Source organism: Pygoscelis adeliae, unplaced genomic scaffold (genome assembly GCF_000699105.1).
Source record: "Pygoscelis adeliae isolate BGI_AS28 unplaced genomic scaffold, ASM69910v1 Scaffold887, whole genome shotgun sequence".
Classification (NCBI taxonomy): domain Eukaryota; kingdom Metazoa; phylum Chordata; class Aves; order Sphenisciformes; family Spheniscidae; genus Pygoscelis; species Pygoscelis adeliae.
In genome coordinates, this window is record NW_008825256.1 from 2,089 (window position 1) to 24,745 (window position 22,657).

The 22,657-nt window shown below is 51.9% G+C and overlaps 1 protein-coding gene across 2 annotated transcripts in view; it reads right to left on the reverse strand.

Annotated features, from left to right (window-relative positions):
* Positions 1 to 27: 27 nt before the first annotated feature.
* The window catches only part of ATF7 (activating transcription factor 7), a 45,949-nt gene continuing 23,319 nt past the window's right edge, over positions 28 to 22,657 (reverse strand). Inside the window, exons 2-11 of one of the 2 annotated variants that reach the window (XM_009329461.1) lie at positions 20,062 to 20,158; positions 16,770 to 16,888; positions 13,980 to 14,114; positions 13,174 to 13,331; positions 10,484 to 10,583; positions 9,157 to 9,270; positions 7,875 to 8,021; positions 6,325 to 6,522; positions 4,899 to 5,007; positions 28 to 2,186 (exon numbers count right to left, since the gene is read on the reverse strand). In XM_009329461.1, coding sequence (XP_009327736.1) covers positions 1,969 to 2,186; positions 4,899 to 5,007; positions 6,325 to 6,522; positions 7,875 to 8,021; positions 9,157 to 9,270; positions 10,484 to 10,583; positions 13,174 to 13,331; positions 13,980 to 14,114; positions 16,770 to 16,888; positions 20,062 to 20,158 — 1,395 coding nt within the window. In that variant the 3' untranslated portion in view covers positions 28 to 1,968. Of the gene's footprint in view, positions 2,187 to 4,898; positions 5,008 to 6,324; positions 6,523 to 7,874; positions 8,022 to 9,156; positions 9,271 to 10,483; positions 10,584 to 13,173; positions 13,332 to 13,979; positions 14,115 to 16,769; positions 16,889 to 20,061; positions 20,159 to 22,657 lie in introns of those variants that run through there. The other variant, XM_009329462.1, reaches the window with a different exon arrangement.

The following is a 22,657-nucleotide window of genomic DNA, read 5'->3' on the forward strand; positions in this document are numbered from 1 at the left end:
AACAAAAGGCGGGCCCGGGGGGGGGGCTATGCGGGATCTGAACCAGAAGTGCAAACTGCCGAGGCCAGAAGCCACCCTGATGATGCACAAGACGACTCTCGAGATGAACAAGAGAAACCAGGGGAACGCGAGAGCAGCACCCCGTCAAGACAAACCAAACCCAAGAAATGCCGCGGTCGACGGTGCCGAGAAGTCGAGGAAAACCTGAAAAAGAGGGGAGGGGGAGAAGGCAGATCCCATCAATAGAAAAACCAAACTGCTGAACTTCCCCGTCCGTAATGGGATCCGGTTCCTTGCTCAGACTTTGCTTTGGGTTTTGCTGTCCCTGGAAACCTTCCAAGTCTGGATAAGCCAAACGAAATCACTTTGACAAACAAACTTGGCTCAAAAGTGGCGAGTGCAACCTGAGGTGGGCGAGAGCTCAGGTGAGGGGGGACCTCCCGAGAAGGAGAGGAAGACCAAGGGCTGACGCAGCTCCGCGGACTTTGACGAGGTTCCTTCCGAGAGCCCGAACGCACACCGCACCCCTTCCCATTTCCAAACTATCGACTCCAATCGCTTGCCCAGGGCCAGCGGCAGCCTCGGGAAGCGCACACAGACACACACGCACGCTGCGCCCGCCCGGCAAGAACGCGGACCCGATTCCAAGCGTCTTTCGACATGGAGGCTGGGTTTGTAACCTGCCCTGTGAAACTGGAAGCTCTGTGAATCCTTCGTTTGCTCTGGCTGGGAAGCAACGGATGCTCCATCACCGAGAGCGGAAGATAATCGTGAAGAAGAGGTAAAAGGCCGGGCAAATAGAAACACTACTTCGTGCTCCCTCCCCCTGGAACAGGCAACTAATTCATGATTTAAGGCCACCGTTATTAAGGTCATCGAGGTTATGTGTAAAGGAGATGATCCTTGGAAATGGAGGGATTTGTTTGCTAAGGGGTACGGTGGAGTTGGGAGCAGATGACGAATTCTGGGACTCACATTATTATCACCCGCTGGGCCGGCTCATCCTTTCAGGTACCTCCCAGAGCGCCTTTGCACCGGTCCCAGCCGACGCAGATCAGCACCAATTTACTGTAAGGAAGACTGAGAGCAGCCCCTCCGCTGCTAGAACAGACGGTACCTTTTCTCCGGCAACCACAGCGTCCCGTGACGAGAGCAGCACGTGAACGTCTGCAACTCCCGGTGCGGCACAAGTGACCAAGGAACACGCGTGTGCACGCGCACGCACGTGCGTGTCCCCGGCCCCGCGTCCCCCTCTCCCAACCGCTGGGCACAAACCGATTTACAGCGATTACACTCCCATCGTGTCCAAAATCCGTCGCTGGCACCTTGGGAGTTAGCGTGTGACGAGACTAACCTCGATCCCTTTAACCTCAGAGCTCAAGGAGGCTTCTTGTGCGAAGGTGCAATGTTTCAGGTAGCTAGAGCAGAGGGGGGAGCAGATGCCTGGAAGCAGCATGCTGTTAAAAATAAAATACATTGACGGCACGACTAAATGTCGCAGCCTCCCAAGAGCTACGTTCTCCTTTGCCGAGAGTGGAGGAGGCGGCGGCGGGGGGGACGGGGACTTGGAAGAGTGAAAGCGCCAAGGGGATCCACCAAGCATGGAGGTTTAGTGTTAATGTAACTGATACCTGAAAGTGAACCTTTCAAGGTGCTTTTCAAAGTGAAGCTCTGTGTGTTTGGACGACTCCGCCAGTTGACGGATCGTCAACTGAAGGGTCGAGAAACGCGCTCAATCCGCGGCCGTCCTGCGGGGACGGGCCGATGGCAGGGCAGCGGCAGGGGGCCAGGATCTGTACAGGCTACGCAGTGTAAGAAGCGCCATAGCTGCCCTTAACTCACTTAGGAAAAAAAAAAAAAAGAAATAAAAATCCTTATCGGCCCCCACTCGTCAGGGACTTGGTTACGGTCAGTCTCTCCGGCTGCGAGTTCGCGGTTAGCTCCGTGTCACACGCACAGGCTGTGACATCATCTGCCAGCAGACTGCGACTGTGGAGCCATGATGACGTGTGACGGTATCGGCATGCTCAGTTCTGTCCTTTGGCTCGCCATCTGGGTGAGCACCGAAGTGGCAACCGCTTCTGCTGCCGAGCGGACGCTGAGCCCGTTGGGGGAGGCCGTCACGGAGCTGTGCTGGATGACGGGAGCAGGGGAGCCGGTGGGCTCAGAGCTCTCCTTTGGGCTTTCTGCTTGACCAGAGAAGGAGAAGGGGATGGAAAAAAGAAGAAAACAAGGTTAGAGAGAGGCTGCGCATGTTGCTACCGGCGTTAGCAGCGGGGCGACGGGACGGGAGACTGCTTCTGCCTCGGAGGGTGTGCAGAAATTAGTCAGGTATTTACTTAACACTCACCTTTCCAGCCAAAGCAGCCTGGAGCGGAGAGGCTGATCCCTACGGGAATCACAGCTCCGCCCACCAAGCTGCTGCCCCCCCCCTCAAGCAGCTGTTGGGCAAAACCAAGTGGGGACTGGAAATAAAAGTGATGAGAGTTGGGACATAATGACCCACCGGGCCCGGCTGGCTCCGTCCCTCGGAGAAACACCACCGAATCTTAGACAATTCGCGCCAGGAAGGCGTAAAGCGCAGGCTTCACACCCAGGATGGCAGACCCGGCATAACCTTTACCGTAATAAATCTGTTTCCTCATTATAACAAATGAACTCTCCTGCATGTTGTTTCCTGGCGTGGTACTTGGTTCAAGGCCATTTAGCCCAGAGACTGAATAGTTCCTTCCGAGCCCTTACCATCTGTTGGGTGAGCACACAGGAAAGCGTGCGACAGAAACCCTTCTGCAAAGGCAGTTTTTTGCCGTTTTTTATATAAATTACCTGGTTTGCTCTTTACTGTTCTCTAGAACATTAAAATCAATTAGAGCCCATTACGAACTGTTTGCTTGCTCGATTTCTTGTGGTAACTTGAAGCAATGTGATCGAAGGGATGGGGAGGGAAACAAAGGCAGAGACCTTCTTCCGTGCTCTTTTCCGAGCGCCGCAGATTGGTTTCCAAAACTTTGGATTCTCTCCCGCAAACAGCCCACTGCGCCCAGGCAGAGCTTCTAACACAGAGGATAATTTGTGACCTATCAAATGCCAAGGCGAGAGCAATCAGACCTCTCTCTTTGGGGGTATACACTCATTATCTACAGATGTCAGGAGGAAATTCCCTCCTGTGCACTTGGCTAGATGAATTACGGGTAAGATGCAGTCACCTTCCTTTAAAAGAGCAAAATAATGGCACGAGCCGGGATACTTCTTCCACGTCAAGAGGGTAAACCCCATGACACCCGGGGAAAAAAAAAAAAAACCAAACAATCAGAGAAGAGGTTTACAACCTCACTGGGCACCGGCAAACGTATTTTAGGGCTCAGTTTTCTATCAGGTGCTGGAATATTGTACCCCTTTCCCCAACGGGTTTTACCTTCCCTTGTGAAACCTTGGCTTGGCCTTCGCCAGCATATTGCAAGACGCGGCTAGCACAGCAGATTTGAAAACTGACTTGGCGGTGAGAGAGAAGGTCGAGCAGAGCAATATAATAGTTTGGCATCCCAAAAAGGAGATTTACAAGGTATTACAAATAAAACAACCCAACTGTACATGAGGCAGCTGTAATTCCATCGAGGGAATCTGGCATTTTTGTTTAAGGACCTGCTTAGTCACAAATCTCAATAATAAAAAAAGGCAGCCGGGGAGGGGGGGCATGGGGAGGGAGGTGTGAATTTCATTTTTATTATTCAGATGTGTGATGAATTCCTATTATTGGACTAGACAGACTGTGAGGAATAATAATAGGAACTGTAAACTTTGGAAGTTAACAGGAAAAATCATGTCGCCTCTCTGCATTATACACAGAGCAAACACCTGTCTGCAAGGGCTGGGGGACAGCGAGGGTTTTCATGACCACATTACTCAAGCTCTGAGTCACTGTAATGAGTGAAAATAAACCGGCTGTGCCAGGCCCTGCGCAGCACGTATTTGTGCCTCACCGCACAGGCAAAGAGCATTTCAGAGACCCAGGAGAGACCCAGGAGATGGGAAGCGGGAGGCAATCGGGAAGGACAGCGCCTGCTTTCTCGGCTTTTGTTTTCTCCCCTTCCCTTTTCTTATCTCCATTTACATCCCTGCCTCTCGTCCCGTTAATCTAGGCAACGCTAGGGGACTCCAGCATCCTCCCAAAGCCTTTGCACAAATACCACAGCGTGGAATTGTTATTGCAGAGATGACATAAGAATCCAGACATAATGTTTAGCTCCCAGGTTGATTATAATGAAATAGGCAGCATTAAAAAAAAAATATGAAAGAAAGAAAAGAAGATAAAAAGGAGGCCTTCTTAGTTCCAAACCCGAGCCAATTTGATGTGAATTGCAGAGAATGAGATATAGAGCCCCATGATGTCATTTATAGAGTCTGGCCTTTTCTGACTCTGGCTTCGCTTTCAGAGCAGCAATGGTTTTTAACTTCAAAGAGAGTCTCAAGTGCTTGGCACGCTGCCTGGGAGCGGGTGGAGAGACGCTGGCCCGCACTCCAGGGAGAAGCGGAGATACAGATCTCCGTCAAATATTCCACACTACGGAGACGCGGAGGGAGATGCACTGCCTCCTTCCCTCGGCGCTTTCGCACCGTGGTTGCCCTCACTGCCTGCTTGCAAGATCTTATAAACCAGGTTAAAGTGCCAATTTGCAGTGCAAATTTGCAGGTCCAGCCTGGGCGATCCTCCTCACTGTGGAGGCCGTATCAAGCAGAAGACACAGGACCAAGGTCTGTCCTGTCCTGCCAGGTGCAGTCGCTGGAGGGTGATGGAGCAGAGACTAAGATGAAGACTCCTTTCCTTTACATCTTATGCAGGTTTCATCTGCTTAGACCTACTTAAAGGGTAGTAAGGACCAGCAAAAGTCATCACTCACCGAGATAGCCCTGTGTTTTCTTCTGTAGTGCAGTGACAGGGCAGTCCTTGTGAGCCAGCAGGAGCTGTTTAAGCTGAGCAACTTCGTTCCTCAGTAGCGTAACTTCATTCTGAGATTGAAAAACAAACACGCACGTATGCATCACTCATGCTCTTGACAGCAGCCTCCAGCAACGGCAAGATGTTAATTTATGTGCCCTGCAAACTTACAATTTGTTGTCTAATTTGAGATGCCTCTGGCCCAAGAACACCAAACAAAGTTTCTGGGTTTGGGGAATTTAATGCGCAAGACACGGACTGCAGCGTTTCCCTCCAGCAGCCCCCACTGCTGGCTGGAAAGCCCCTCGCTACGTTAATCACCTAATCCTGGACATACATTTGCCTGAGCCCTCCTGCTAATGCCAACTACTTGAGTCAGACACTCCGGCTTGCTGATGGCTCCGAAGGAAAACTAAACAGAGCGAGAAGCTGAGTGTACAACCGGCTCAGCCCACGCCAGGCCGTGGGGAACATCAGAGCTCCTCCAGGCTCTCGGCACCTCTGTGAGCTTCTTCTGTAAACCAGGTCTACTCCCCTGAAAACTTTGTGCAGCATATTATGCCCCTATTGAAACGTTTGGAGAAACAGCTGAAACCCAGTCAATTGTATTTCAAAATTGCCGGAGGAAACAGTTTCTATAATTATCTTGGGAAGAGAATAAAAATACCATGATCAGCGCTATTGAAAAAAATCCCACCGCATGAGTCACTAGCCACCGGCGAAAGAAAAAGCCCAGAACGGACACGCGTTCGGTCTTTGCAGACCCTTCAATCCTCGGCCAACGCTGAGAGCATTAACAAGGGGGCTAATGGCAATGGAAGTGAAGTCTGTGTTTTTAGATGCGTTGCACTTCTGTTAGGTACACGGCGGGTGCTGCCAGAGAGCCAGGGAAACCCAGTTCTCCAGAAAAATCCGTATGACTGCGGGCTGCAGCTGCAGAGCCTCCCTGCTCCCCCCAGCACCAGGTCCGCCATGCAGGGAAGGGAACCAGGACTGCTTCTGCTGACCCCGTGCCAGCAGAGAGCTCTCCCTCACGTAGGGGAGGTTTCCACTCTGCAAATACAGCTGCTTCCTGGGGCCTCCGCGCTCTGCTCGAGGCTGGCGTGGCTCCTCAAGCTGCTGCCTTGATGGGCAGAGGCAGAGCCCTTTCGAGGGGGACAGGGAGAGAAACAAGAGCACTGAAGCGCTCTTCCCCCGTGGCCTGCTCGAGGCAGAGGATCAGTGTGGAAAGCGGGGAGTGAAATCTAGGCACAGAGGCAGCAATCCTGCTCCAGAAAGCAGCATCCAAAGGCACGTTGTCTCTGCAGCACGGGGAAGATGTTCCCTCCGGAGCGACGGTCCTAACGCTGGCAAAGGGCTGTGCTCAGCCTCCACGGTTACATACTCACGCTCAGCTGGATGTTCTGGGTCGTGAGCTCCTCGGCTTTCTTCTCCAAGGAAGACACCCAGAGCTTGCGTTTCTGACGGCAGCGGGACGCGGCAGCCCGGTTCCGCTCCAGGAACCGCTGCCGGCGCTCGTCCGGGTCTTCGTCAACCGTGCGTCTCCGTCGCCCGCCGGTGCTGGGGGTGGGCTGGGCAGGGGAAACCTGGAGATGGGGCACGTGAAAGAGAGATACTGAAAAGAAGCTCTGGTGCAGGCAGGCAGACACACACTGGCGTAACCAAAGTTTGGCAGAGGAAATGCCAGCTCTTGCAGCTGGAGCAAAAAGGGATTTGCTTTTGCAGAGCAGCTAGAACTGTACACGCTGCAGGGGGGACCAAGGGCAGCCCTGGCTGCGATGGGGGAGCTGGGGATAAAGCTCCTTCCACAGGCGTTTCTGGCAGCCCTTCCTCAGCTGAGTCTGAAGCGCCCTGCAAAATGAAGGTGTGAATCCATGTGAACTCTCCGAGATCCTGAACCCGGTGAACGTGTGAATGTCAGGGGAATTAGTTAAATCCCAAACTCCTACAGTCAGCTAATGGCATGTAACCGACAGCAGAAGTTTTCCTCCCCTCCATGACGAGGAGCTAACGCGGTAAGTGACCACGGGCAAGGCAGAGAAAACAGCCTTCCTTTTAATTTCACTTAAAAGAGACTTTAAAAAGCGCTTCACGCTGCAATGACTTAGGAGATTCCCACACAGCCAGCGACCACGTATCAGCTGACGGAGGGTAACTCCCAGCTGCAGGGCTGGGAGCGCTCGATCCCGCTCTGACGCATGTAACCACGCACGGTCAAAGCGCCGTCTCCATTTGGGTCCAGTAACCCCATTTGGGTTCAGTAACTCACTCGCGGAGCACAAATTACAGTTTTTGAGTGGGTGATTTGCTTTAAAAATTAATTTGGGTTAAATTTTCCCTGAATGTCTTCAGCTAAACAAGCTCTCGGAGGCAACTGGTACAAAAAGATTTTGTAAAACCGCACATTTCCCAGTTTTATTTCAGGAGGACAATGGAAAAGTCAGCGAGGGCAAACAGTCCTGCAGACACAGCCTCGCCGGCGCTTCTGCGAGGGCTCTGTAATTACACTGCCACAATCGGGGAGTGCAGTTACACTTCGGTACTCGCTGTCAGGCAGCATATGGATATTAAACTTTTGGAAGCCTATCTAACTGACGGAGCAGGTGGTGATCCTGATGGAAGGCTGGCATTTGGTTAGCTGGCAGGAGCCAGTGGAGTTGATTGCCTAAGAGGGGAGCATTTAACCCCAGTAATTGAGCAGGGAGAAGAGAGCGAAATATTCTTTCGAAACTCCAGACCTTGTCAAGCAAATTAACATGTTGCTGAAGCTTTCTGCCTGGTGGTGTTTGAGAGCATTAGTGCTGAAGCGGCACTGAAAAAACAAGGTTTTTAACTCATTCTGCAAACCAGGAAGCTGCAAGATTTTCCTCCTCTTTCCCCGAGGCCCAGAAACCCGCAGCATCTCCAGCCCAGCCTCGCGGGCTAAGCAGTAGCAGACCTGTGGCTGAGCTGGGGAAGGGGCGTCAGGGTGCTGGACGAGTATCTGACTCTGCTCTGGACGTGCGGTCACCATCGTGCTGGCTGAGCCCACCACCAGGTTGCTGCCATTCAGTGAGGAAGATGCCGTCAAGCTGGCCTTCAGCCTCTGTTAAAGGAGAAAAAAGGACATCAGCGGACCTGTTCTCCATGCTGTTAAGGCTTTAACCAGCTCCTCTGTCATCCAAGGAGCCAGGCCGCGGGGGAACAGGCTCTTCAGGGACCGCGGCTGATCCAAATCCAACCGAAAGCCATCACCATCTGGCCTACCCAAAGACAGGCAGCGGCTTCCAACTTAGGCCCAAGCGGACAGGTGTCCGCATCCCAAAATTGCTACTGCAACTGGCACCGATCCGCTCCCCGGCTGGCAGGCTCTGCAGAAAGACCACGGACTGAACAGGCTGCGGAGCCCAACTGCCCTTGAGCACCCACAGAGGGGTCCTTCTGGGATGGAGAAGGACTTACGCGTGATCAAGACCATGCCTTGCAAATTCTTTCTCTGGGCAGCCAGACAGGCCAGCGGGGCAGGATGGCTGTTTCATGCCTCAGAGTTTAAGATCTCTCGCCTCACTCGTAGCTCTGATCTGCCCATGAATCCTGCAGACATCTGAACAGGGTGCAATGGGAGCAGTGACAGCACACCCGCAACGGTGAGCAGCACCGCTGTAAGAGGTGGGTTTGCAAATGTCTCCACCCCGTCTCAGCCAAAAAACCAGGGGGTTTCGCTGCTCTTTGCTCGCAAACTTAGGTTTGCTTCCCCCTCTCTGCACGCGCCTAGTTCGAGCCATGAAGAGCCAGGAGAAGAAAATTCTTTCGTAAACTTTTAGTTAAAGAGGACAACATGAAAACCATTACCAGGATCCTTGGATTTACAGCACAACATCTCTTCTCTTGGCTCTGCCTTCCTCAAGCCCACCTCCAACCCATCTGTTATCTTGGAACTAGAAGCACCAGCTTTACAAAACAGCCGCGTTTAGGATGGGGCTGAGGTTTGTCTTGACAATAGTGTGCCTGCTCTGCCTGCCAGAGCCGCAGCGCTGATTAGTCTAATATTCCTGGTGGCATTTGCAACACCTGCTCTCGGTGTGGGGAGGCGCAGCGCAGGATTTTGGAGAAGCAGCGGCTCTTTGCGAAGGCTGCAGGGAAAAAGCCTCCAGACGGAGTCTCTTCTGGAGGAGCTAGCGAAGACTTAGGGACAAGATCGCGGACGTGACACCCTCCCCAGCATGTATTTGGACACTTACCATTTTGGCTTCAGAGTGCACTGGAAGTCCTGATGGTGAAATGGATCCGCTGCTGTTGATGGGCGGTCCAGGAATACCGGGAATGTTCGGCACCATGGACATCGGCCGAGCCAGCTATCGGGGAGGAAGCAACGCATGGGTTTTGGAAGCTGAGGTGCTTTTGCAAGCGCGAAGCGGCTCTGTAATAATTCCCCGACCAAGCACATTTATAAATCTTGACAAACGTTCAGTGTTTAACTACTGCCATCAATTATGCCTGCTGTCACTGAAGGCCAGCAGCCACTCCTTTGGTGGCCACAGTGGCTGTTTCGAAATCCCCCAGCCATACCGGCCTAGTGCTGAGGACAGGGAGGAGGGCAGCCCTAAAGCCTCCCTCCTTCCCTTCCCTCCCAGAGGGCTTTTCCCCGCCAGTACAGGAGAGCAGATGGAGAGGGAGGGTATGAGATCCCCTCTGGTTCTCTGCCTGGCTCTATGGCAAAGCTGCCACAACACCAAGGGTAAGTCACAGCATCCCCTCCTAAACAGAGAGCCTTCTCCCTCACCAAAGAGGGGAAAAAACAGAATTTGCGCTTGCTTTTATAAGCCACTCAGGTACGCTGTTGCAGAGCACTACAAACGCAAGTCGTGTTTCAAACGATCAGGGAGGTGCAAAGATGTTTCCGTGCCCACAAGCTATGCCGAGCTGCCTGCAGTCTGCCTACTTTGACGTCAACATTCCTGTTACCTGCGGCAGAAGGTTTTGGCCATTACTCACTCAAAACCCAAAAGACATGCCCAGCAGGACAGACAGGATTCACACGGGCTGCTTGGTCGGGAGCTGAAGCGCTCAGAAGACGTACAAGCCACCCACCAGGCAAATCTGCTCGTGAGTTCTGCACCACGGAAAATTCTCTGTATGCAAAAAGCACAACCCGCAAGGCTGATATTCAAACAGCTCTTTAGCACACTGGCGAGGTTAGGGTGGCTTTCCTGGCCTGCAAAGACCAACATGTTCTCTGCAAGCTCGAATGGTTTCAATTGAGGCACGCTGTTCCAAATGGAAGCAGCTAATCAGGGATCCTACGGTTCCCAGCCCTGGATCAATGGCATGAGCCATCTGTCCAGGCAAGGCTTTGTTTTTTTCCAGACTTATTGCCCTCTAGTGTGATCGACATGTTATTACTACTTTGCCAGAGCTGGGCCCCCTCCTCCTCCTCCAGTCGTATTGTGCACGGAGGGGGAGATGTATTTTAATTTTTACAAAATTGAAGTGTCTGCATATATTTGGCAAGGGAAAAACACTGTCCCCTCCTCTGCCACGCAGAGCTGTGTTGGAAGTTTCTCTCACCGATATAACAGAAGGCATCTGTACTGGAGGGCCTGGGAGGACGGGCATGGTCTGTCCGTTCGCAAGCTGCACGACAAGTGGAAGGGAACCTGTGGGAGACCTGGAGAAACAACAATTCAAGTTCTCATGGATTATTTCAAGTTTATGCTGTCCCGGCAGCCCCATGAGCTCAAGGGCAGAAGCCCAAATTAATTCTGGTTAGTGGATTTGGGCTCATTTTCCCATTTCTGAATGGCACGTTCCGAACGGGTGGGTGCAAAGCCCAGCTGAGCACGTGTGTTAAGGTAACTCAGCCTCCCGCACACTCGCTGCACGGCAGCCAGCACGTGCCAATGTCACGCCGAGGCGACCCAGGCTGCCGGCTCCTCGCTCGGGGCTGGCAGCGACGCTGATGGCCAGCGTTACGATGTGTCCTGGTTAACTCCCAGGCATACACCGGCTGGCCAAAACACCACGGCTGCCAAAGGCCCGAGACACGACGCCCACCTGAATAGAGAGAAAAGCACATCCAGGGGCTGCTGCAGCTCCTCGTCGGGGAGATTAAAAGTGCCTTCCCGGGCTGAGCCTGGCGCCGGGCAGATGGGGGATCTGGGCAGCTGCTCCCGCCTACCAGTAACTTCTTGGCCTGTGAGCCACGTCTGCTGAGCTCCCACAAGAGGGTTTGCAAGGATTTAGCTTTCCATTAACAAGCGCTTCTGCCTCTGACTCCAGAGAAAACCTCCTAAATATGGAGTCGGTCCAGGGCTGGCTTGTGTCTGCCCAGACAATGGCTCTGGGAGATGGGAACGGCCCCGCTCACTGCAGGCTGGGGGAGGAGGCGATAGCGCCGGAGCCTAATTGTGACAAATTAAAAATACCAAGAACTTTTTCCATTGCAGATCACTTTGCAGCGAAAGGCGGCGTTTCTGCATGTGGTGACAAACAGGCACACAAACCCCTGCCTCCATTTCAGAGCGTCACAAACCTCACTGCGCTCTGGCTCTGACCCTCCGGACTCAGCCTTTCTAGGACAGTGGAGGAAAAGCCGGAGCTGATCTGCTTCAGCTGATGGGGAGAGGAAGGAAACCGTCCCTGCCAGCAAGGGCTGATCTCCTGCTCCTCCTCAGCTCGTGACAGCGCAGCAGGGAGCCGAATGGAGGCAGAGACGAGCCGGGAAAAGAAGAGCAGAGCTGCTGGGAGCCTGACTTTGGGGAAGGGAGAAAAAAAAATTTGCTGCTGCCTCCTCTGCCGAGCCCAGGGAAGGGGACGGACGAGGCTGGGCTGCCTGGGATCCTCGGAGGAAGCCGTGCTGGCATGGAGTAACGGCAGGGTGGGGAGAAGCAGGGGACGCGGGTCAGAGGGGGGAGTTCATCGTGCCAATAACTCAGGCTGGAATTTTTAAGGCTGCCTTGGGAACGCGAACGCTCGACTCTCATTCATTTCTATTGGGCATCCCAAATCCTCCAGGCTGCTTTGAAAATCTCAGCCTAACAAGCTGAGTTACAAGGAGGTCACAGCCTCCCCTCCATCTCTGTCACGCTGACAACCCCACCACATCTGCAGTGGCCCTAACACAGGGACCCTCGTTAAAACCGCAGCCCAACCTCTCCGTAGAGCGCTTTCAACTCTCATGCCCTAGGAGGGATCTACCCCCGTGGGCTGCAAAGGGCACATAAAATCGTATTAAAGTCTAGCTTACTCCAGTTCTGATTTTTTCATGCCTCCAAGCACGAGGGGACTCGGTTCCAAACAGCCCCGCGAGTCTCTGCCTGTGCAGGGTTACAGAAGGAATATAATGCCCTTTCAAAACCCCAGGACAATCACTTAACCCCTTAATGCCTCAAGACAGGGTTTAAAACTTTCCGTCAGGAAGTCTGGATTGATGGTGCCAGAGGGTCAAAGCAAAAACACACACAAAAATATGAACTGACAGCTGAAAAGAATGGCCTGGTTAATGTAAGGAGCCAGCCTCAAACAACGGTAATTAGAAAGAGGCCAGGACCACAGCAAAAAAGAAGCATCCTGACACCAAAGAATGAAAGTGGGGCTAAATATACGTCTCCTGAGGGCTCATTGTAATGTGTTTCCTGCATCCTTCAGGCTCCTTCCTTTTATGTGCAGGGCCAGAGCTACCTAACAGTGTGGCAGGCTCATAACCGAGATTGTTAAAGGGGCAAAAAGGAGCAGGTCATTAGATCTGCTGAAACAAACAGCTCCCGAGGCAGAAGCTGGCCATGAAGGAGGCCAGCAGGTTGCAGAAGAGGTTACACTTCAGAGGCAACAGCTGTCTGCGAAAATCCCAAAGCCATTAAAGTCCAGACAATTTCCTACCATCGGTTTAGCTGAGCTCTCTCCACCGCACCAGGCTGCAAAAGCAACTTGGGAGTCCCCAGTCAGGCCACGCTCCCATCGTAGACAGCGAGTGTCACGTCAACGTGTTTGGGGATTGGGTTTAATTTCTCCCCGCGGTGAGTTTTGCCTCGTTTCGTTACACTACGACAATTAGTTCCTGCTTTCTGCACTTACACCCCATTCTGCTTTTGTAGACAGTGCTGCAACGAGGCCCTTATGCCCAAGCAGCCGCAGCCGGAATCGCGGCACCTCAGTTGTTCTGACAATCAAGGAACTTATTTAGGTACCTAATTACTGCCCAGGAAGCCTGACGGTACGGGAGAAAAACCTCAGCGCACATGTCCCTCCTCCGTACTTACCCAAGCTGTCTGTTGGAAGGGGGAGCCTGGGTAATGACAGAGGTTGGGGAAGGCAGCGTAGGGTGGAGCGGGTCGTAACCCAAGTGTAGTGGCAGCGAGCCTGGACGCACGATGGTTGGAGTAGGCGTAGAAATGATTACAGGCTTGGAGGTGATCTCCTGAAGAGGATCGACAGACAAAAGGAGACACGCTGTTACTTAATAGTTTCACAATCCCCTGGCTGTCTCTTCCTTCCGATGTCTTAAAAGCAATTTAGTGAAAATTAAGGCACCTTCGCCACAGAAACTGAGGCACGGAGGGGAGCGACTTACCCAAAGCCACACTGATTTGATGCCAGTGCAGGGAACGGGGCACAGAAATTCAGACTCCTGCTGCCTGCAGCAGCCACTGGGAAATAATCCCCCTCTCCAAATTACCGCTCCAGCCCCAGCTAGCGTCTCTACAGTGGGAAGTTATTCAGATGGAGACCGTGTCACCTGCACTAATATGCTCTGGATCACCAGCCAGCCCTCCCAGGACACAGGGAGCCGGTCTCGGAGAAGATGCATTACTTGTTTGGCACTCTTGCCCTGCCAGAAAAGCATTCCCAAGGTGAACAGCGAGGCTTTCTGAATTAGCCAAATCCACGTGGAGACTTAAGGGCAGCAAACGTGTATTTTAGCGAACAAGCTTTTCTCTTTCTTTCTAAAATGAGGGGAACCTCACAAGCCCAAATCAGGCCTTGGCACCCACGTGGAGAAAAAGCTTGTTCTCATCCAGAGAAGGAGAGACCAACACCTCCACAGGGCACGGTCGGGGAGACCTACCTTCTCCTTGTTCTGTGGCGACTGCGGGTTAGACACAGGGCTGTCCGGCGGGGAAGAGTCCACCTCCACTGGCTCTTCCTCCTTTATCTTGATGTCCGGGGTGGAGGGCAGAGACATGTCCAGGGCTCCGGCACTCTACAGGAAAACCAGCCACGGATTGAAAGGACAATTAGCTCATATTGTTTGTGAAACATTTGGCTGCTCCCAGAGGAAGAGCTACAGCTCTGAGCTCTTGCCAAATTATTATTATTTATTTGTACTGAAGTAGCATCTGGGAGCCCGAGGCGGAGAGCGGTGCCGTGCCGCGCCGGCCCCGTCCAAACAGAGACGGAGGCCTAGGAAAGACGGTCTCTGCCCCAGATGGCACCATTTTGTGGTTTCTCCGTAACACACACACAATTCTTTCCATGGGTTAGGTGTTTTGGTTTTTTTTTATAAAAGGTCTCTGCTAAGGAGAACAGGTAACAAAGCCAAATGCCTGCGAGTTACAGAAGGCACTTTCATTCACAGAAGAGCTGTAAAGCATTGTATAAATCAGCCTGAATTATTTTATTACCCGATTATCAAAAGCAAACAAAGAGCCATGCAAGTTATTAAATATCTATGAGCGCCCCATTAAAATAAAACCCAACCATATGCCTGAACCTGGCAACTTGCCACCACCCTGTATTCCAGCAGTGCCACGTGCCCCATTTTAACCAGTTAATGACTTGCTGGGGACGGGAAAAGGGCAGGGTGACAACAAGGGAGGGGGACTAAACTGAGCGGCCACCTCTCCCCTCCCCAGACCTGGAGGAAGAGAAGACCTGGGAGAAGATGGCGTACGGGAGCACCGGAGGAGCACGCAACGGAGCGACACTCGACTGCGGGATGCTGCATTCAATTGGGCTCCAACAGACCTCGCAAATCACCCGGTCCCTCCTTCTGTCCGGGGCAGCAGAAACTCTCCCTAAATCAGTCCTGACAGCTGTTTGTCCAACCTGCTCTCCCTCCCTCCACAATCAATCCCAGAGCTTTCCTTCACTCGCCCGACTGCTGACAGTTTGTCCTAGCATCTAACCTAAACCTCCTCCTTTGCTGCATTTTAAGTCCTCTCAAGGGAGGGGAAATTGCGGCAAGAGGGTAAATCCGGGCATCTACAGATGCTCTCGCTGCTCTCGAGTGGGGTGCGGCTCCAGCGCCTCCGCTCTGCACTGATTTACACAGGAGCTTTGCTTGCGGTATGTGCAGTAACCATTTACCTGCCCTCTTAAGCAGAGATGTTGCACTGGGAATCACAAAGGAGAAGGGATTAACATGCAGGAAAGTTTCAAACCACTTAAAGTGCCTCCAGGGAAGCTCCTGCTGTGCCTATGTTTTTAATTAACATGCTGGTGTCGAGACCACCCTTGGAACTGGAGGACAAAACACAACAGCAGCAACTGGGCTCAGCGCGGCGGCCAAATGCCGAAAGCATCTCAGAAATGCAGCAGGCAGCTCTGGCCAGGTTCGGTGAGCGACAAGCCATCTGGGCCCAGGGACCCTCTGCCTGTGCAGCGATTTAGGAGGGATAATGGTTTCCCTAACGCCTGAAACCACCCCAAGCTTCACGCCGCCCCGTTCGCCTGGCTGCCGGCAGAAATATTTAGACTGCAGTCATCCTAAAGCAAAAAACGAAAACATCTAACAGCCTAAGGATCTTAGCTGCGGCTATTAGGTAGCGCAGCCCAGGAGATGGGTGGTCTCACATATATAAAACAACTGGCTAGACTGGTGGCTGCTGGAAATGTGAAACCACAAACGAAAAGCTACCTTCTCCCAGCGCTTGGTGTCTGGGCTGCAGAGAACAAAAGGCAGGGAATTCAGAGCATAAAATGCCACGCAGCCCCGACAAGGCCCTGCAGCATACCAATGAGAGAGATCAATTTATGCTTTAAAGAGCCCTGTTATTAGAAAAGCGGGTGAAAGACAGTTTTCAGTTTTAATTCTGAATTCCTCCGTTCCCCATCTCAGTGAAGATTTACGCGGCTGTGCTCCTGCAGTTTATTTCCGAGCAGCGCCGCTGACTGTGAGCGTATGTACATACATATATCAATTTAGTAAATGTATGTGCCAGTCTAAGAGCCCAATACGCATCTGCTGCTCCTCAGCTCCTGGAAAGGGGGGGAAGAAATGTCCTTAATTAGCTGCTATCTGATGAGATCCCGTTGTCCTTCAGACCCTTGCACTCCTGAGGTTGGCAGGGGCAGCCTGAATCGATACCGCTTGCGTATGAGGGAGCTCTTTGTTAGAAAAAGCCTCAGTCCTCCATGGAGCCCCTCTCTGTTTGCATGTACCGTGACACCGCTCAAACGCTAAAGACACACGGCTGAGCTCGGTCCCTTCCCTGCCGATTGCACCTTAAAGGCATCATCGTTAAGGATCTTGATCCCCAAGGAGGCTCTGAGTGAATTTTTGCTCAGATCCTGAGCCCTTAACAGAGTCCTGCTCTTTTCCTGCATCTCCTTCCCAAGGTGCAAGGTATGTCGGGTACTGCCTTTTTTTTTTTTTTTTTTTCTTTTTTGAAGTGAAAAGCCAAAGGAATAATAAACCATTAAAATCCGCTCTCACCAGGCCTCGGATTGCAGGATAGCGAGCCAAAGTCACCCGAGTTACAAAAATAAAGTCCCATGTAAGCCAACATATTAAATCCGAGACCACACTTAGTTACCCTACAACATATGCCTTTCATCAGAACAGCACCGTCCCCTCTCCAGCCCCCACAATATGCACCCGGCTCAATTTACGGCAACGGTGGCCTTTGCCTCTTGCCTTTTTCTCGTCATCCTCCGTGGCTTTCTTGAACTCGTGCTCAAAGGAGCTGGCCAGTTCATTGAAGAGTCCCACTTCTTCGCAGTTCTTCAAAAACCTAGTTGGGGTCGGAGTCTGATCTGTTTGGGTTGCAACACCAAGCAGCGGTTAAAGAGAGGCTAGAGAATTCATTTTAACCACCTTAGTCCTCTCCGGGGACCCCTAGCAAATGTGGCCTCTGTTTTGTGAAAGGCTGGATCCTTTTCTGCTAAGGTGTGTGTCGCGTTTGCAAAGCAAGTGACAATTCAGAAAGGGGAAAATAATTTCTTGTTAATTTTGTTTCTCTGGAAAGTGCTGTTTTTTTAAAAAAAAAATCATTGCGGCGAGAGGCGTGCGGTGATTTCTGTGAAATCCCTGCCTTTGGGTCGTGTCCTGTCCCTCCCACCCCAGGGTTTTGCTTGTCCTCATCTGAATTGCTGCTGCAAGGAAGGGAAATAGTGGGGTTTGATCTCCCTGAAACAGCAGATCTGAAAAATATGGAGTGATAAGAGGGGAAACGGCTGATCGGAGCAGTTCCACCGCTGATGTGGAATAGAGCTGGGCAGAGTCGCTTCCCTCCCTGTGCCGGCTCCATACATTAACGCGCATCCTAGGACAGACGGCTACGTGGGAGTGCTAATAATTACCACCACTGTCCAAAGCAATCCCTCTGGGGCCAGTTTTCCACCATATTAACACGTTGAGTCATGATCTCTCTGGCCATCACCCAGGCTATAAAGCAGAAAGAAATCTCCCCGCTCCCAGCGAGCCTCGTTTTTCTGCGTGACGTTAGGTCAGGAGTCCAGGTACTAGTGGGAGCCCGGCACGAGCACATTACACCGAAAGAATCCATCTGGCAGAAAACTACATAGATTTTTAAGCGCAAAGGGGATCCCTGGGATAGTTTAGCCTGACCTCCTGCATAAAACATCGGCTGTTTGGCACGGATGCTCCCCGTTTGAGCGCAGTAGCTGTGCTCGAGCTGAAGTGTCTACGGAAAACATCCCATCTGATTTCAAACTGGCCAGTGGTGGAGAGTCTCCCGCAGCCTTCGGGAAGCGACTCCGGCCATTACTTCGCCTTGCTGTCGCAGAACTGCACTTTACTTCCAGTCTGACTTCAAACCCTACCTATTGGTTTTGTTAATAAAGCAAAGGCCTCCTCTGAGCACACTTCGGTTCCCCCCAAATCTCTCTTCATTAAACCAAGAAACTTCGTCAACTAAAGATCTCGGCAGGAGGCTGTTTTTCCAGTGCTTTAACAGCTCTCAGGGCTCTTTTCGGACCATTCCCCATTTAGCAATGTCCTTCCGAGCCGCGCACGCCAGCCCGGGGCCCAAATCTCCCAGCAGAAGTTTTCACAATGCCACAAAGCAAAGCCGTATAACCTCTCTCGTCCTAGCCTTCTCCAATTTGTACCTCCAGGAATTGCAGCAGCTCTTCCGCCCACAGCATCACCCCAGAAGTGCACGTTCCCATTTAAATAAGCCTCTCTGCTGCCAGCTATAACCGGCAGAGAGAGAACAATTCTTTACGGCTCTCTTTAGCTTAACCACGGAGTTACGGCAAGAGATGTACGCTGAATCCTCCTGCTCATTAACACACGGGCTGCTGCCCTGGACTCGGCACAAAGCAAGAGGGAGGGAGAGAACAAGAAAACCCAGAGACAAAATGGTGGCTTAAAAAAAAAAAAAACCAACAACAAAAAGGACATGAGGAATGTAGGGCAATCATGCCCTAATCTCACTGCTCAAAGCCAGCATGCTTTATAGCCCTCGCAAACCTCCCGGCAGCTCTATCTGCCATCAAGATCTCAGCCAGGGAAAGCTAGTGTTAAATAGGCTGGTCTTGCACTGACCACAGCTAAGTAAGTTTGGGGGGTTTTTTTGCTTCGTGGCTTACCCTGGAGCAACCCGCTGAGCATCAGCCTGGAGGAGCTGGGAGAGAGGGCTAGACCCGCCCTCGCTGCTGTTCCTTGTGCTAAAACTGAAGTGTGCCATCCCACCCACGGTTTTACCCGTGAGAGTTTGTGCACAGGAGGAACATACACCTCTGGGAGCAGCAAAGATGGACTTTTAATGCTGCATCCCTGTTAGAGCAGGTGGGACTTCAGCTGGAGACAGGACTGTACCCCATTTCTGCCCCCTCATCACCACCTGGCCAATTTACACCCTTGGGTTTATCAAGCAAAAGCTAACCCTCCCGCTGTGCACCCTGTTTACAAAGGGGGCGGACTGAAGGAAAAACGACCTTTAGGAATCTGAGGTTTCTTTCAGCCCCTGCCCCCGATTCTTTGCCATCAACTCCCGTTAGCCTGATCCCATTTGAAATTAATTCTCCCTCTGGGAGCCTGTTTCGTCTCTGTGAGCCCTCCCCCGGGAGAAGCTTTTTGCCCTTCCAGCACAGGCTGCGCGAGCTCCCTTACAATCCTACCCACAGCTCCAATTAACTTGGAGGCTTTAAGAAACCAACTGAATTGCTATTTCCTACTTCAACACCGAATTTGGGCTGGAGATGCACCTGGGAAAAGGGTGCCAGGCTCTTGCAGCAGACGCTTCGTTTCCCCTTATGAACTCTCGAGGCTTCAAGAAAGCATTTCCTCCTCGTTTCTTGTTCTCAGCCAACAGCCTTTTCATCCAGCGGTAACACAAACCTCACGCCCTTTTAAGAAGCCCAAACGAAAGGGGATTGACAAGGCAGGAGAGTATCTGTAACCGGCAATGATCTGCTGCCAGACAACAATATACATGGGGTTTTTTTCCCAATCTTATAAAGACTGCATTGACCGTGTGCTGCCAGAGCGCCTCATTTGGGCTCTGTAAATGCACTCTCGGCAGTAGCCAGTGCACTCGATGGCATTTTAATTTATTAACTGCTAGCCTAAAAGCTCAAGAAAATTGACACCTGGGCTGAGGAGAGGAAGCTGGGTTTGTCAGATTTTGTTCATCGTCCTCAAAGCACATGCAGAAACGTGAAAGACCTTTTGTCCATAAATCTTCCAGTCTTAATAAAAAGGGCGAGAGCTTAAAAAAAAAAAAAACCACCCCAAAACCCCTTAACCCCCACAAAACCTGATACTACCATAAAAAAGGAAAAAAAATAGAAACTTGGAAGCCTCTGGCTTTCCTTTCCTCCTGATTAAATGCAGATCACAAGAGCTTTTTATGGGAGGTAGAGACGTTTTTCAGTGCATCTGGTCCCTGGTATTAATCTTGCAGTCATGCTATATTAATGTGCACCGTTTTCAGAGCTGGCCTGGATTGAACGCCACATACCTGCTATGATGACTGAGTCAGTTCGAGCAGGGCCGAATTTCAATGTCATCTCATGCTTATGTTTATGAACCGCCAGGTGGTCCTCGTTTGTAAACCTCTGAAATGAAACAATTTAGAAAATCGTGAATAAATGCATTTCGTGTTTTACGGGTACATCCTGCAGCAGGGTGGGGGAGAGCCGCCCGGAGAGCAACTGTAACACAATCGCTGCCGAGCGTTAAGCAAAACCAGAGCGGGACAGATTGTTTGAGAAGCGGTGTGTGAACACATTGCTCAAAATGAAAAAGCCATTACACGGGGCTTCTGGGGAACTGGGGACAAATATTTTTAATAATCCTTTTTTTTTTTTTTTTTTTAAGCGGCGGGGCCACGCGGTGGCTGCAACCGATCTAGGAAATGCAAATCCGCCCCGCTCGGTGAGATGCGCCGCTTTATTGCTGGCTAATGGAGGGAATGAATTATGCGCTATTAAGGGTCAGGCAACTTTTTTTGGACGGTGTGCGACAGAGCTGGCACCCGCCCGGCAGTTCAGGCCGTGGCTTTATGGAGCGGGATGGAGGCGGCTGCCCAACGTCCCTGCCCGTGGCTCTTTGCGATGGCACATAGCAGCCCGAAGCACGGCTGCCGCCGAACCGGGGGGGGACGACACATTTCACGTGCCGTAAAGACGCCGTCTGAAATTCCACCTGCGGGAGAATTGCAGGATAAAAACCCACCCATGATGGCTTTAGGGATGCGCTGGGTGGGGGGCTCGCGTCCACCCCGCGAGGCAGGGCTGGGTGCACGGGGCCATCGCTGACACCCAGACAAAAGGGCAGCATCGCCCGCTGCGGGGCTGCTTTGAACGGCTGCGCCAGCCCCAAGCATCGAGACTGAGGAAAGGTGGGGGGGGGAGAGGGAGAGGCAGGGACGGGGTTAAAGCAAATAATCATAAAGACCCGAGGATGGATTGCGCCTCTCCTAATAGACTGCGACAAACCGGGAGGCTGAGGGCATTGCATGGGCCGTACTGCAGGATTTTTATGCATCCAGGAGCCGCACAGCATCGGGCTTCTTGTTTCTAGAAAGAGCTGCTGCTGCAGCAAAGGATTTCTGCCCTTTTCCCCTTCCTTTTTTCTCTCTCTTTAAATCAACCAACCAAACCAACCAACCCAAAGCCACCTGTTTCTATGAATTAGCTCAAGCGTGACACCCCGGGTTCGCTTGCTCTTTCCGATACTTATTTACGACTCAATTTTTTTTATCGAGCAAAGCTGCGTTTTCCAGGCTGGAAGCCGCGGCGGCGCCTTCCCGGGAGCCGGGCGGCAGGGGGGATGTTAGCAGAGGCAAGGGACAGCACTGCCGAGACAACGGGCGCATCCGCACACGTCCCATCGATCTTCCCCTTCAGTGCAATAACAAGTGTATTATGCAAAGCGTCCTTCAAAGACGTCGTATCAGAAGGTGCTTTTGATGGCGACTCGTAACTGGGGCTCAGATTAAAAGAAATTAGGGCTGGTGGGTCTTAACACACTTGCGGGGAGAAAACCAAAGAGGTTTTTGCCCGTGTAACTCCGGGCACACACACACTCCGGCTTTCCCAGCCACCGCTCCCCGATCTGGTCCGTAACTAAACCTTAAACAACATTTCTCGACGGTTTTGCTAAAGATACACGTGTTCTGGGTTTCTTTCCCCCCCGCAGCTTCCGAAACCCTCAGCTCTGCTCCAGCCCAAACGTGACTCATTTCCAAACAGCGTTACAAATCTCGGCGACGCCAAAACGCCACCGAACAAAGGAGAAGCGAGCGAACCACCGCCGTTTTCCAAGGGAGACAAAATTTGCAGCATCGTTTTGCATCACACCATAAAGCGCTCGTGGACGGGGGGACCGAGGAGAAAGGGTGGGCACCGACACTTTGTCATATTTCTGGCCCAAAACCACCCTGGCTTTTAACGTACTTGGCTGCCAACCCCGCTCGCCCCTTGCGACGTGGTGACGAGCCGTTAGCGGAGGAAAATAGGTGGGTTACGGTAAGCGGAGAAAAATAAATCAGGTTTTTTGTGAGGGCAGAGGACCAGCCGGTTTCAGATGAATATTTAGCAGGCAGGCGGCCGCTGCTCCAGCGGCGTCTCGAAATACTAAACATGCAGAGACAGGGAAAAAAAGGAAAAGGAAGAAAATTCCCAATTCTCCGACTCCGTTTTGTACTGAGTAAAGAAATGGGAGATTTTTAGGTCAATGAGGAAAGCAGCAAGACAATGAGGTAGGGAATGGGGGACACTTTCCTCTCCCCACCGTGCTCTCCCTGCCAGCCCCAGCTCCACAAGGGGCACGTTTCAGCCCGGCCTCGGTACCTCTGAATTTATTTTAATCTTTCATTTTGCTTCATCGCAGGTTTTTTTTTTTTTTTTTCCTAGGGCACTTTTCCTGCTTTCAGTGTGCGTTACAGCTCTATTTAACATCTTTATGTGGTCTCACTAGCTTGGGAGCTCTCTCTTTCTCTGCACAGAAATGCTCACAGACACAATATATCTTTCTACATACATTTCCAAACGCCGAAACCTAGAGGCTGAGTCTGGCACTTCAGTTCTAAATCATGTCATTTTACACAGAGA